The 15,617-nt window shown below is 35.2% G+C and overlaps 1 protein-coding gene across 4 annotated transcripts in view; it reads left to right on the top strand.

The window, feature by feature from the left end:
- Positions 1-15,617, top strand: part of ARHGAP42 (Rho GTPase activating protein 42) — a 307,644-nt gene that overhangs the window by 250,340 nt on the left and 41,687 nt on the right. For all 4 annotated transcript variants that reach the window (XR_009356745.1, XR_009356746.1, XM_059185797.1 and 1 more), the window contains 6 exons: positions 4,619-4,681; positions 5,600-5,674; positions 6,361-6,445; positions 7,038-7,096; positions 10,566-10,671; positions 15,305-15,464. Coding sequence is in view for 2 of the 4 variants with exons in the window: in XM_059185797.1 (XP_059041780.1) it covers positions 4,619-4,681; positions 5,600-5,674; positions 6,361-6,445; positions 7,038-7,096; positions 10,566-10,671; positions 15,305-15,464 (548 nt within the window). In the remaining 2 variants the exon portion in view is untranslated. The remainder of the gene's footprint in view (positions 1-4,618; positions 4,682-5,599; positions 5,675-6,360; positions 6,446-7,037; positions 7,097-10,565; positions 10,672-15,304; positions 15,465-15,617) is intronic.

Below are 15,617 nucleotides of genomic sequence, written 5' to 3'. Positions count from 1 at the left end.
TGTTCAAATTTTCTTTCTGGTTCAGTTTTCATAGGATGTATATTTCTAGGAATTTGTCCATTTCTCATACAATGTCCAATTTGTTGGCATATAATTTTTTATAATTTTCACTTGTTTGTATTTCTTATATTATCAGTTCTTATTCTCCTTTTTCATTTGTGATTTTATTTGTCCTTTCACTATCTGTCACTCTCTCTCTTTGATGAGTCTAGCTAGAGATTTATCAGTTTTGTTGATCTTTTCAAAGTACCAGTTCCTGGTTTCATTGATTCATTCTATTTTTTTTTTAAATTTTAGTTCCTATTAGTATTTATTTCTGCTGTAATCGCTATTATTTCCTTCTTTTTGCTGGCTTTGGGTGTTGTTTGGTCCTCTTTTTATAGCTCTTTTAGATATAAACGGTTGGTTTGTTTATTTGAGATTTTTCTTGCTTCTTGAGGTAGGCCTGTATTGCTAAATTTCACTCTTTGGATCACTTTCACTGCATCCCAAAGGTTCTCCACCATATGTTTACATTTTTATTCCTCTCCATGTAATTTTTTATTCTTCTTTTATGTCTTGGTTTATCCATTCATTGGTTAATAGCATGTTACCTAACCTCCATTATTTTGCTCTTTCCAGATTTTTTTTCCTTGTCACTGATGTCTTTTCTGATAGCATTGTGGTCAGAAAAGATGCATGGTATGACTTTAACATTTTTTAATTTGTTGAGTCTTGTTTGTGGCCCAATATGTGATGTATTCTGAATGTATTCCATGGGCACTTGAAAAGAATGTGTATTCTACTCTTTTAGCATAGAATGTTCTGAATGTATCTGTGAAATCCATCTGGTCCAGTGTGTTATTCAAAGCCAGTGATTTCATGTTGATTTTTCTATTTATATGATCTGTCCATTGATATAAAGTGGGAGTATTAAAACCCCCTACTATTAATGTATCAATTAGTTCTCTTATGTTTGTTATTAACTGTTTTATGTATTTGGGTACTCCCATGTTGGGTGCATAAATATTTAGAATTGTTGTATCCTCTTGTTGGATTGTTTTTTGTTTTGTTTTGTTTTGATTTTTTTTTTTTTTGTTATTATATAGTATCATTATTCTCTTGCTATTGTCTTTGTTTTAAAGTGTAATTCGTCTGATGTAAGTATAACTACTCTGGTCTCATTTTGACTTCCATTTGTATGAAATGTTTTTTCCAGCCCCTCACTTTCAATCTGCATGGGGCTTCAGTTCTGAAAGGAGTCTTTTGCAGGCAGCATATAGATGGGCTTGTTTTTCTACCCATTCCATCACCCTGTATCTTTTGATTGGAGCTTTTAGTCCACTTACTTTCAAAGTAATTTTTCTGTGATCCTTTCTTCTCTTGCTCTCTTTCACACTCTGCTAACTTTATTGATAAACTTGGATTTCTTTCTCTTTATTCTTTGTGTATCTGTTACTGTGTTTTGATTTTTGGTTATCATTAGGTTCATGTAGAACATCTTCTACATATAGCAGTTCATTTTCAGTAGATGTCACTTAAGTAGAACTCATTGTTTCTTCTTACTGTTCCCCCCCCCCCCCATGTTTCAGGTATATGACATATATCTGGTATATATCATAGGTATATATTCTTCTATTTTGTGAATTCTTTCACTGTTTTTTAAAGATATACATATTCTTACTGCTTTTGTGCTTCCTGCTTTTCATACTCCTACTTATGGTCTTCCCTTTCCACTCCATGTATTTCCTTAATATTTCTTATAGGGCTGGTTTAGTGGATGTGAACTGCTTCAGCTTTTGTTTGTCTGAGAAACTATCTCTCCTATTCTGAATGATAGTCTTGCTGAAAAGAGTATTTTGGGCTGCATTTTTTTTTTCTATTAACTCTTTGAATATATCATGCCACTCCCTTTTGTCCTCCAAAGTTTCTGCTGAAAAATCCACTGCAATCCCTTATGGCATTTCCCTAGTATGTAACTATCTTCTTTTCTCTTGTTCCTTTACAGTTCTTGATCAATAGTTTTTGCCATTTTAGTTACTTTGTGTCTTGGTGTTGATGTCCTTAGATTGATTTTTTGGGGGGGATATCTGCCTCCTGGATCCAGATATTTGTTTCCTTCCCCAGATTTGGAAACTTTTTGGCTATTTTTCTTCATATAAATTTTCTGATCCCTTTTATTGTTCTTCTGGAATTCCTATAATGGAAATGTTATTACACTTGATGAAGTCACTGAGTTCCCTAAGTGTGTTCTCATTTTGCATGATTTTTTTTTTTTCTTTCAGGTTGCTCATTCATTCCTGTTTCCTCTAGCCTGCTATTTTTTCCAACTAGTGTATTTTTAATTTCATTTGTTGTTGTCTTCATCTCTGATTTGTCCTTTTTTATCTCTTTGTTAAGTGTCTCACTTACAAAGTGAGTACATTCTCTACTCTTTTCTCAAGTAGAGTGAGTCTTTATGATCAGTACTTTAGATTCTCTGTCAGGAATTTTATTTTTACCCAGTTCTCTTAGGTCTTTTACTGTCATTTTTGTCTCCCCCCCCCCCCATTTGAGATATATTCCTCTGTCTTCTCATTTTTCCTAACTCTCTGTGTCTGTTTCTTTGTGTCAAGAAAGTCAGCTAGATCTCCTCCTCTTGAATGTAGCAGCCTTATGAAGAAGAGGTCCTATAGTGCCCTGCAATACAGTTTCACCTATTCCCCAGAGCCTGATGCTTCACGGAGTGTCTCCTATGTATGTTTCATGTGCTCTGCTGTTTTCTTCTGATGGCTTCTTCCTTCAGTCCAGTTTTCAACAGAGGCTTTCTTTTCTGTTGTGGGCAGCATTTTGTCCCTGATGGGGATGTGGTATGCAGTTTTAACAAGGTGTACTCTGCTTATGAATGATACTTGTAGCTTCCAGAACCCTGGCATTCCTTGTGAGTGGATTGTGCAATTTTAACATGGTGCTCCTCGAACTTCCACAGCGTCTACAGCTGCTATTGCCAGAACCACAGTTTTGCAAAATGCATGGGTGGGAAGATGAAGTATTGACAAAGTTTGCACTGTATTTCTGAGGAGGTAGCCTGCAGTGCTGGGACTGATGCAAGCATGAGTGGAAAGGGTGCATGTGCCAAAGCACTAGGGTGTGGGGCTTAGTGTAAGCCAATTACATAGTGAACTTCCTGTTGGTTTCTGCAGGGTGGGGGAGGGCAGTGTCACCTGCCAGCTCCTTTGTTCCTGAAAGAGTCTTCCTGTGGACATGCTCTGAGATGAGTAAATAACTCTCCCTACTATACATCCCAGGTGTTTTTCAAAGTGCTGCTTCTACCTTATATCTGGAGGGATCTTTGTCATGTTGTCTCTTACAGGGCAGGACTCATCTTCCTATTGCCCTCAGGGCTCTTCCAAAATGGAGCCAGCTGATTTTTAAGATTTTAGGTTTTGAATCCCTCTTACTTGTAAGAAATCAATAAATTCAGCTCCTCTTGCTTTTAAAGCCATATGTTAGAAGGATTCATCTTTCCAGTGTGAGTTTCCTGGTATGTTAGTCTGTTTCTCATGATTCTCTGTGCCTGTGGCTCCCTCCTGACCACAGATGGCCACCTCTGTTTTGCTCCCCATATGTCTTCACCCTTTCTACTCTCTTTGTTGTGGACTGCCTTTAATTGTAGAGTTTGCTTTGCCAGTCTTCATTTTCTGGGCTATGTACATTAACTTGAGTGTTATCTAGTTGTATTCATGCGACAAGGCAAGCTTAGGATCCTCTTACTCCACCTTCTTCCAGCCTCCTTCTAATCTACCATTTTTAACTGAAAACCAGTTTTAATTGTATTTATTTGAATTATTTTCATTTTTATTTGAGAATATTAAGAAATATATTTCTCCCACGTGTGATAAAAGTTTTCATTATAGAACCAATAAAACATTTGAATTTTTCCTCAGGGTATTACTTGGTATTCTTAAATTAAATCCTAAAAAAACAAACAAACAAACAACAGTCTAATTTGATCTGGCCTCAAAAATTTAAGAAAATTAGAACAGATTTAAAATCTTGCAAAAGCCATGAAAATAAATAGCTATTTGATAATGTAGGATCTTTGGGAGATTTTTGGTGAACTACATGTATTTTGAATTACTTTGCATATGATAAAAAATGCAGGAGAAAGAATATTGGACGTGGATTCAGAAGATCTGTATTAGAATCCTGGTTCTTAATCTTAGAACAAAGTGAAGTTTTCAGCAGCCCAGTGAACCATCGTAAAATTACAAAGCTTTCTCTCTACCTCATAATGTTTTAAGAATACCATGAAAAAGAATATGTGAATAGCTTTGCAATATAATTACCAACACCCAATAAAGGTTTTTTTCTTAGTACATTTGCTTCTATCATCTGGAAACACATCTAACGAAAGATAATGCTGATTTTAGAAGAAATGGACAGGATCAGTATAACACATTTGTAGGATCTGTGTTTTCTAAGGAGTCAAGTTTATATGGTAACTTTGGTGACTGTGAACCCCTCTACTTCTACCCCCCCCCCGAAAAAAATTCAGACTCTAACTAAAACTGTGCATTAAGTACTAAAACAACAGAGCCAACTATGGGGTAATGGAAGTTGGGCATAAACCCTTACTGTGATTTTCTTTTATTTTCAGTGTACTTAAATGAAGCAGGGTTCAACTTTGTGAGAAAATGCATTCAAGCTGTGGAAACAAGAGGTAAGTGTTGTCTAACAGGTACATTATGTAGTTCTTATAGTTCATTCTTATATAGAAACTTCTCAAAAATTCATCATTAACATGAAATTAACTTCAACAACTATATAAATGAATAAGTTACTTAAGTATACAAATAACTATAGTTTACCCTGTATTTCTTTTTAATGATTTTTCTTCATAAAGGCTTTCTTTACTTCTTATTGATAGACTTTGTGTTTTTTATTGCTATAAGCACATCTTTGACTTTTTTCAGGCTTTAGTGGGGTATTCTTAAGGAACTGGTCTTCCTCCTTCCTTGTATTCTTCCCTCAGTGATTTCATTCAGTCACAATTCTAGCATCTTTCCTCTCTCTAGTCATGAGCTCTCACCTGAAGCCCACTCCAGGTACATATTACATTCTTTTAATTACAGGAAAACTTGTCAAAAGCAAAACTTATATTGGGCTTTGAAATTCTGTGAACTTAGGCTCAGATTTTGGTGCTGCCACATAGAAGTTTTGAGAAGTTAAATGTATTTATTAAATTCTCTGAATCTGTTTCCTTATCTTCAAAATGAAGATGTAAATGCCTTCCAACTCTTCAACATGCAGGACTCCATGTCTGAAGAAATAGAGGATGAGAAATACTGATTATCATTTCCCTTCTTAATGCTTTTTGCATTCAAATAGTGGTAAATGAACAGTGATAAATGAATTTTTGTTACTTTGAAGATATTTGAAAGACTTTTGGATACTATTCAGTGTCTTCTCTGAGAAATAAGTGTTGTGGGTGTTTCCAGGGTAGATTTGCTGAAGTTAGACTGCAAAACTGGACAAGTAGCTTTCAAATTCAGTATAGGTATATGCCTGAAGTTTTTAACATTTTGTACTTGTGCTGATGGTCTCAAACCATTCTCTTGTGATTTTTCTTTTTCATTAGGCATCACTATTTTAGGCCTCTACCGAATAGGAGGAGTAAACTCCAAAGTTCAGAAACTCATGAACACAACATTTTGTAAGTTTTGGATGAACTGGTTACTTAATTTTTGTATTATAGATAATCCAAACCATAGCTTTCTTTGACAATTATACTATTACTTATCTTTGAATATTTTCAAGTAATATTTAAAATTAATATTTGCATTCAGCTTTTAATGTTCAGTTATAATAGATGAACAATCAGAATTTAGGAGGGGTGTTTTTTATAATATTGGACTTTTTTTCAAGTGTCCTTTGATTAAAAGGATTTATGGATGTTGGATTCAGATTGCCTAACTTGGAATCCTGACTTGCCATTTAAAAGCTCTGTGACCTTCGGTAATTTATTTAACCTTCTGTGCCTCAACCTTCTCATTCATAAAATGGGGATAATAATAGTGCCTGCCTCATTGAGAACTATGAGGATTGTTAATTCATATAACATACTTCGAAGTATTCTTGGCAGATGGTAAGTGCTCTGTGATGTTAGCAATTAACAATTTGATTTGGAACCCTATTATTCCACAAGAAATCTTTGAGGTTTATAAAGGATCAAAATAAGATTTGCATCAGTTCGCACAAACAACAATCCTGAACTGTTGGCACATTAAGGAATAAGTGTCTCTCTCTCCTTGACCTACTTACATTTGTGTCCATCTTCTTTATGGTGTGAATGATGTTTGAATTGCATAGTTTAAACACCTAATTTTTTATTCTTTTCAGCTCCCAAATCCCCTCCTGATATTGACATTGATATTGAATTGTGGGATAATAAGACAATAACAAGTGGACTAAAAAACTACCTCAGGTGAGGAAGGTTTAACTCTATTCTGCCTGTGATGTGTCTCTTGCCTCCTTGGGCAGTTGCCATGTGATTTCTCAGAGCTCCTGTGCATGAACATCACTACTTAGAATAATTTCTTCATTTCAGGTGAAATAACATAAGGTAGTTATGTTTATATATAGTGTTTTGGAGCTTATACATTCTACTTCAAATAATAAACTTAAGAGGCTACAATATTTTATGAATACTAAATAATACTTTGTTTCATATTAAATGTGGTGTTTTCATGTTTTTTTTTTAATTGAAACTAAAGTTGTCTTTTGTTTTGTTTTTGTTTTTTATTTAACTATTGTCCCCATATCTGAGAGAGATTTTGCTATTATGGTTCAGTAGTTCTCACAAAGTGAAAAAAATCCCTCCTCTTTTTAGTACAGTTGTGCCAAGAACTGCTATAAGGCCTTTGTGTCTTTTGAGGTCTGCATTCTGGGACTGCCTAGAGCGGCCCTCCTAGGACTTGATCTTATTCCCTAATACCCAACTTTTAAAGAAACACTGAAAGTTCAGGGGAAATAAAACAGTATTGTCATTCTAATGCCTCCTTCTTTATCCATTGTAGATGTCTTGCAGAACCATTGATGACTTACAAGTTACACAAAGATTTTATTGTTGCAGTTAGTAAGTACACTTCTGTTAGATTTATTATGATTGATGTAATTTTATGCTATATCACTTACAGGTGTAAATTTAAACCAACTAATTAAGACTGTCCTACATATTGCTTAAGAAACTGTCAATCTGATATTTAATAGCTGACAGTATGGTTTGTAAACTAATTATTTGTGAATGATGTATTAAAGACCTAAAAACCATAAAGCTAGAAGACATAGGCAGTAATTCTTTAGCATTGATGGGAGAAACATTTTCCTAGATATGTCTTCTCTGGCAAGGGAAATAAAAGGCACAATTAAATAATTGGGACTGCACTAAAAATGAAAAAAAGTTTTGCACAATGAAGGAAATCATCAACAAAACAGAAAGGCAACCTACTGAATGGCAGAAAATATTTGCAAATGATATCTCCAATAAGGGGTTAATATTCAAAATATATAAAGAACTTACACAGCTCAACATGACAAAAACAATTTGATTAAAAAAGTGGCAGAGGCCCTGAGTAGATCTTTTTCCAAAGTAGACATACAGATGGACAGTAAATACATGAAAAGATGCTCAACATCACTTATCATGAGGGAAATACAAATCAAAACTACAATGAGATATCACCTCATACCTGTCAGAAAAATTAAACAACACCAGAAACAACAGGTGTTGGTGCGGATGTGGAGAAAAGGGAACCCTCTTGCTCTGCTGGTGGGAATACAAACTGGTTGTAGACACTCTGGAAAACAAATAGGGAGTTTCCTCAAAATATTAAAAATAGAATTACCATATAATCCAGTAGTGCCACTACTGGATATTTACCCAAAGAATATGAAAACACCAATTCAGAAAGATATGCACACCCTTATATTTGTTGCAGCATTGTTTACAAGAGCCAAGACATGGCAACAGCAGAAATGTCCATCAGTATGTGAACAGATAAAGAAGATACAGTATATATGCACAATGGAATATCACTAAACCATAAGAGAGAACGAAATCTTGACATTTGCAATGATGTGGCTGGACCTAGAGAATATAGTACTAAGTAAAATAAAGCAGACAGAGAAAGAGCAATACTATGTGATTTCATTCATATGTGGAATTTAAGAAATAAAACAAAAAAAAAGACCAAAAAGAAACACTCTTAAATACAAAGAACAAACTGGTGGTTGCCAGAGGAGAGGTGGTGGTGGGGAATAGGAGAAATAGATAAAGGGAATCAAGTGTGCCCTTAGCTTGATTTTTTAAAAAACTTGCAGAATGAAATGGAATATTTTGCCACTTAATAAGAATTCCTTGGGGTGACTGGTGTGATAAGAAGAATTATTTTAGTTACATTTTATTCAACTAATGAATGTTAGTTTCTTATAAGAGCAACTTTATGGTTAAACAGACAAGACTACAAATATGTGCGGTCAGGTATGCTACCTACTCATACTTAACACACTATATTCCTAAACCTGAAAAGAAGAGTCAGGTATTTTTGGCAGGTAACAGGCATTTTCATCAATCTCCCCCCCCCCCCATTTATTGATAAGGATTATGTATCTATGTCATTTATTTGGGTCTATGATTTCTATAATGGAATATATATAGATAGGCTAAATTCAAAAATCGTGGAGAGGGACTCAGTGAAAACATGTAACCTAAGAAATTAGAAATATGTACTTTTAAAACATTGAGACCAAAGTGCTGGGTTGCCATCTGAGCCCATCACAACATGTAACAATTAGGAATTAGCCTTTCATTGTTAAGGTGTATGAGGTGTGACTGAACAAAGCATTTTTCACAGTCCCAAGAAAGAAAGAAAGCAGTTGAATTAATTTATTATCACAACATTGTAATGTCACAGGAAATATTGTCTGCTGATAAGTGTCAGATAACATTGAGTGACCTTGGTTTTCAATCCAGCATTCATGACTGACCACATGATCTCATAAACAGCTATACCACTTACCTTTCTCCTGAAAGCTCTCCACTCTATATTCTTTTCATCAAAATATATCCTTATTAGATAAACAAAACTTGGAAAATGTAGAGCTGACCTCTCATTTTGTTGACTAGTTCCCTGAGTGGGCCAGTGACTTTGTCCAAGGACGCTAGTAAATTGATGGCAAAATCAGAACTACAAGCCAATTTTTTTTACTCTACCCTAGAACTCCTACAGAAATTTTGTGTTACAACAAATGGCATTTGAGCCACTTAGCTTAAGTAGCTTGTTTTAATAGAAACATTTGGTTGTAAGCTATTTTTCTCTACTTCCATGGCAAATAAATAATTCACTACCATGGTAATTGAAATATATTCTTATAGATAAGAATTCATCTTTTGTCTGGGTCAAGGATAATCCCATGTACCAGATAATAAGGTAATAAAATTAGAAATTATTTGGAAATTCAGCTCTGTCAAAAAGGGAAGTTACCCAGAAATTACAAGGCATTTCACAGGATGCCCTGCCAGAGTATGGATCAGGCCTTTCACAGACCTACAGCTACAAGCTACAGAAATGTAAATTGATGTTTCTCTTCCCATAATTTTAGGAGGGTCTCTCCTCTCTGTTCTTTGTTGCATACCTGCCTTATTTGTATCTCCCTTTCCAGTCGGATTTTCTTAGCTTTGGAGCACATTTGGTCACATCAACCCTGGTCTTACATGATACGCCTTTCCACATATGTAAGCAGACAGATCATAGTTTTGCTATCTCCATTCCAACCCTTGGGAGCCCTTGTGTTGGCCCAGTTTGAGCCAGGCTCTTTCCTCACCTCCTTTTGTGCATTTTTAGGGAAAGGGCTTGGCAGGGTAGAAAGTCACTGTAGAATTTATTATAGTAAGAACATGTAAATAAGTTCTTCATTCTGAAGTGTCAGATGTTTCTCTAGCTGACATGACAGCGTATTGGCTTTTGCCTGGCTTTCTTTAGATGTTTTTTTACTTTTCAGATTTACCATTGTCAACATGGGCTTCAAATGTATTAGGCCTTTGCATAGCAGTCCTGATACTTCAGAAATGTAATTCCCTGTTGTCTTTAAATCTATAAAATTTGGAAAGGAATGCCTTCTTTCCTTGTCTGAAGGAGTCTCTAGGAAGTTTCTGTGTGATAAAGTATATTATATTGCCTGGCACGTTAGGCCGTCTGTAACAATTCCTGTGATCACTCACATTGATGAAGTTTTGATTCTGTCCTTCTGTAGCAAAAAAAGAAGGTGATGAGTTATGGATGTATGGAAGTTCAGTGGCTACAAGCACAGGTCTGGATTAGCTAGAAGGGCTAGTTTGACCTCTTTACTTAACTAAATTCATGACCATTGTCAAGTCACTCAATTTCTCTAAGCCAGTGATAGTGATAATACTTACTGCATGAATTAATGTTTATAAGGCATGAAGGTGGGAGTAGTTGTAATGTTTAGATTAAGTTGTAATTATTAGATTATTTACACATTTTAATGTGATTTAAACTTGAACATTTGAAACCTTTATGTTATAGAATCTGATGACCAAAACTACCGGGTGGAAGCTGTACATGCACTGGTGCACAAACTACCAGAAAAAAACAGAGAGATGCTGGACATCTTAATAAAACACCTCGTCAAGTAATTCTTTGATTTACGTTGTTCACCTAACTACTTGTTCATATCTTTCAAAAGTGTATCATGGTGCTGCAACACTGTTGTTATAATCAGTCTATGGAATATGCTTTTAAAAAAGATGTGACACTTTATTTTTAAGATATATCTGTGCGAATGTGTGTGTTCTGTGTATGTTTACACTGTGCAAAGGATTAACTAATGTTAATTGCAACTGTTAAACTCATGACAAAAACCTTACATGTCAACTTAACAATATATGAAGGAGTATATTTTTTTCCCCTTGGTTCCTTTAGATGCATCATAAGCCCTAAGTCTGAGGATCAGTTCTCTGTGTGACTAGTGTCAACAGGTTTTGCCAGGTCAAATTGCCACTCTAATTTTAATGTCTTTCTCTGAATTCATAGCATTACTTGGTCTCTAAGATTTTTCTGACTCTGCTAGTAGTTCATATATGTATTTAAAAATCCAGATAAATAGGTATCATATTAATCAAGTTTCTCCAGAGGAACAAAACCAATAGGATGATTGTATGTGTATGTAGCTATACATGTGTGTGTGTGTGTGTGTATTTTGTATGTGTATATGAGAGAGAGATTTATTGCAAGGAACTGGCCTGCACTATTGTGAAAGCTGCTAAGTCTGAAATCTGCAGGGCAGCTGGTAGTCTAGAGACTCAGGGAAGAGTTAACAATGCAGCTGCTTTCTAAGGCAGTCTTGAAGCAGGATCCCCTCCTCCTCAGAGGACCTCAGTCTTTTTAAGAATTTCAGCTGATTGAATGAGGCCTGCTCACGCTCACATGGAAGATAATCTGCTTTACTCTAAGTCTACTGATTTAAATCTTAATTTTATACAAAAATATACCTTCCCAGAATCATCTAGAATTATGTTTGAACAAATATGTAGGTACTGTGGCCTCATAAATCTGCCTAAAGTTTCTCTCTTTTTCATACACACACACACACATACATTTGCCATGCTACTGTAAACAAAAGTCCAAATTCAGATTTTTTTTTTTTTTAGTTTATTTATTTATTGAAAGAGAGCAAGTGGAGGACTAGAGGGAGAAGAAGAGGGAGAGAATCTCCATCAGTCTGTCCACTGAGCACAGAGCCTGACATAGGCCTTGACCACACGATCCTGCGATCATGACCTGAGCTAAAACCAAGAATCGATGCTTAACCAACTGAGCCACCCAGGTGCCCCCCAAATTTAGGTTTTAAACTTAAGAATTCCATTACAGGCTCATATACAAATAAGAATATTTTCCATCTTAGCAAGATTCACAATTAAATTATTGCTCCTTAGTTGCTTACTATAAGTAGTTACCCAGTTTATGCTACTTTGAGCCAGCACATTTGAAAGAGTACTACATAATATTTTAATAAGTCTCATCTTAACCTGAAGATAAAATAATATGAATTGCCCTCTTCTCCCTTGAAATAAGAAGGAAATCCACTAGGAACTGCATCATTTCAAGTTCATTATTAACTGTTGCATATGGCAATACCTCTTTTAAATAATGAAGAAGGATTCTTGGTCAGATTTAGTCCTGAATTATATTTTGAATTGTGTGACCTCTTTATGAAATTTAACCACATTGTACATAATGGGCATTCTGTTGGTATATTCAAGCTAATTTTCTAGCAAAGCCTTTTGAAACTGCTTTTAAAAGATACATGAATGTCCCATAAAAGGTTTTTATTTAGTTATCCAGAATGTTAGATGAACTCAGACTTCTCCCTTATAATGAATGTGTGTGGCTTTGGTACCAGGAATAATGGAGGGATAGTATCTGGCCATAGAAGAGTGCTTAAAATTCTTTTGCCCATCCTTTACCACCATTCCTGGCTTTTTTCCTGAACCTACAAAAAGTTGATCCCCATTGACTGAGCAGTATTATTGAAATGTGTATTCACATCACCAGTGACTTAAGTAAACTACAAACACGTAATAACACTCATGGTCCCTGGCAACCTTAATATATCTGAAGAAAAGAGAATTTAAAAGTGATCTGTATTGGTCACTATCTAAACAAACAGTGAGGATTGATTCCAAATCTCCATTAATTAACTCTGAGACATGATATAAACCATTACTTCTTTCTGAGAATCATTTTCTTTGTCTTTAAAACAGCTATCTGCAGTCTCTTCTTCAACTCCAACTTTGAATATTTAAAAGGGCAGTTGGATGTCTGTTCCCTACAACAAATTGAGGAAATGAGGTGTAGAAATAGCTGAAATGTGGGGTGATAAGTGTTTATATTGATTGAGTTAGCTCAGCAGAAGCGAAATTTAATGAAGAGAAAATTGTTCATCCAACTATTCCATCTTCTGAGCAACAGAGTCATAAATTCTCCTTTTCAAAACCAAATTATTTTGATTTCTAATTCTTTTTAGGATTTCCAAATTTTTTCCTCATGAGTTTAATATTAATATCATTCCAGTTTACTCACACTACCAGCAACTCATATTCTAGCAAGAGTGACTAAAGCCAATTTAATTACAAGGAATATTAATGTTTTGAGATCATGTTTCCTAGACCATTATTTAATCTCGTCAACCCTATAGGGGTTCTTACTCTTCATAGATGAGAAAACTGGAGCCTTGCTGCCCAGCTTCTAAAAAGTTGGATGGATCCAAGCTTTAAATCCAGATATACTTTACATACTACTTTCTTAGTATATGCTCTGATACATACTAAGCAACCAATACACATATGTATTATAATACATATTATAATACATATACATAAATACATGTATATATAATATTTGGTTATGTAAAAAGAAAATTTGGAATGAAATGTCTTCCTATTCTAACCATGAGCTTCATAGTTTGTGCTTTCTCAGGTACAATGGAAAAATTCAGTCAGTGAGACAGTCGGTTCTTCCTGTCCTATGCTAGGATATGCATAATATTCAAAATCCTGGATTCTCCATAAAATTTTATTTTGCTTCTGGAATATAGTTAGGCACACTTAGGTATAAACATGATCTCGTGCTGTGCTTCTTTCTAGAACTTTGTATTTTGACAGTGTGTCTAGAAATAAGATAGAAGAGGCAGTGGTTAACCTAGAAGATTGATCAAATGAATGAGGTTTCTTCACTTTTTTGTGGAGCATAACAAAAAGCATGGAGGACTTGGGGAGTTAGAGAGGAGAAGGGAGTTGGGATAAATTGGAAGGTGAGGTGAATCATGAGAGACTATGGACTCTGAAAAACAATCTGAGGGGTTTGAGGTGGCGGGGGGGTGGGAGGTTGGGGGAACCAGGTGGTGGGTATTAGAGAGGGCACAGATTGCATGGAGCACTGGGTGTGGTGAAAAAATAATGAATACTGTTATGCTGAAAATAAATTAATTAATTTTAAAAAAAGAATATAGCAATTGGGGCACCTGGATGACTCTTGATTTCAGCTCAGGTCATGATTTCAGGGTTCAAAGACCTAGCCCTGCACTCAGCAGGCAGTCTGCTTGAGATTCTTTCCCCCTGCCTTTCCTCCAACTCCCATGTGTATGCACTCTCTCAAAAATAATCTTTAAAAAAAATAATATATCTAATTTCCAAGTTAATTAGTCAAAGTCATTTTTGGTAGTTTCTCGGGTAAGGTAACTTGCTAAAGTCAATAACACCAGAGGCTTTTTCTTTCATTTTCATTTTCAAGCCAACACTGATGCTATACCATACCATCTTTTCTTACTGTTTGCCTAATATAGTCCCAGCACTAAGGAGGCATTCAGGGAATTTTAAATGGATGAGAGGATAGATGGGTGGATGGATGGAATGGAAAAAGGAAGGTTAGAAACATTCATTGGCCAGTTCTCCTATGTAGGGAGCTTAAGAAATCCCTGACTTATATTCAGGAGACCTGAATTGAAATAACATCTCTTCCTAATTTGCTGTTACGTGGAGTACATCATTTTTACCCTAGGATTTTTGCTTTACAAAAAAAAAAAAAGATTTACTTACTTATTTCAGAGAGGGAAAGAGAGAAGGTTAGAAGGGAGGGGAAGAGAGGGAAGGACAGAGACAAGAAGACTCGTGCACAATGCAGAGGCCATTGCAGGACCCCTCCCAGGACCCTGAGATCATGATATGATCCAGAACCAAGAGTCAGACACTTAACTGATTGCACCACCCAGGCACTCCAGTTTTGCTTTTTTTTTTTTTTTTTTTTTTTTAATACTTATGCAATAGGAAAAGCTGACTTCCTCGAAGGATTAAATGCAATAATATCTATGAAAATGCCTGGCACTAGGTTCTCAATAATATGTTTTAGTGTATCCGAATATGATTCCAACCAATCTAATCTTAACCATTTGCTCTAGAAGAATTGTAGTACCCTGGAGAATCCCCAACAATTTATAATCTCTCTAGGGTGATTATATTTGATTTAAGGTCTCAAGATTTATTCCTTTAATTAAGCTTTGTAATTATTTTAATTAGCTGTTAACTTTTTCTGTCTTTTTAGGCTATACCCATATTTGCCAATTGGGAGTGGCCGAACCTGAATACTTAGAAAAACTAACCTATCATGGCATATTTTACATTTTATTTATGCCACAAATTTGGTAAATGAGAACATTGCATAATTAATAAACATTCAGCTTGTGTTATTTTTATTGTTTTTATTTGCAGAGTATCACTACACAGCCAACAAAATCTCATGACTGTCTCTAACCTTGGTGTTATATTTGGCCCAACTCTCATGAGAGCACAAGAAGAAACTGTGGCTGCCATGATGAATATTAAATTTCAGAATATTGTGGTTGAAATTCTGATCGAGCACTATGAAAAGGTAGGCTGGATTTTCATATGGAAGTATCAAATCTTATACTTTGCTTTTAAGAAGGAATCTTCCATTTGTATTATCTATGGGTTCCTTGTGATCTCAGATTCTTATAAAGTATTAGTCTTGTACATTTTGTGTAAATTCCTTCTTTTTTTTTAA

The sequence above is a fragment of the Mustela lutreola genome, chromosome 1, assembly GCF_030435805.1.
Source record: "Mustela lutreola isolate mMusLut2 chromosome 1, mMusLut2.pri, whole genome shotgun sequence".
Lineage (NCBI taxonomy): Eukaryota > Metazoa > Chordata > Mammalia > Carnivora > Mustelidae > Mustela > Mustela lutreola.
Note: the sequence above shows the minus strand (reverse complement) of the source record. Positions and strands in the feature narration are given on the sequence as shown.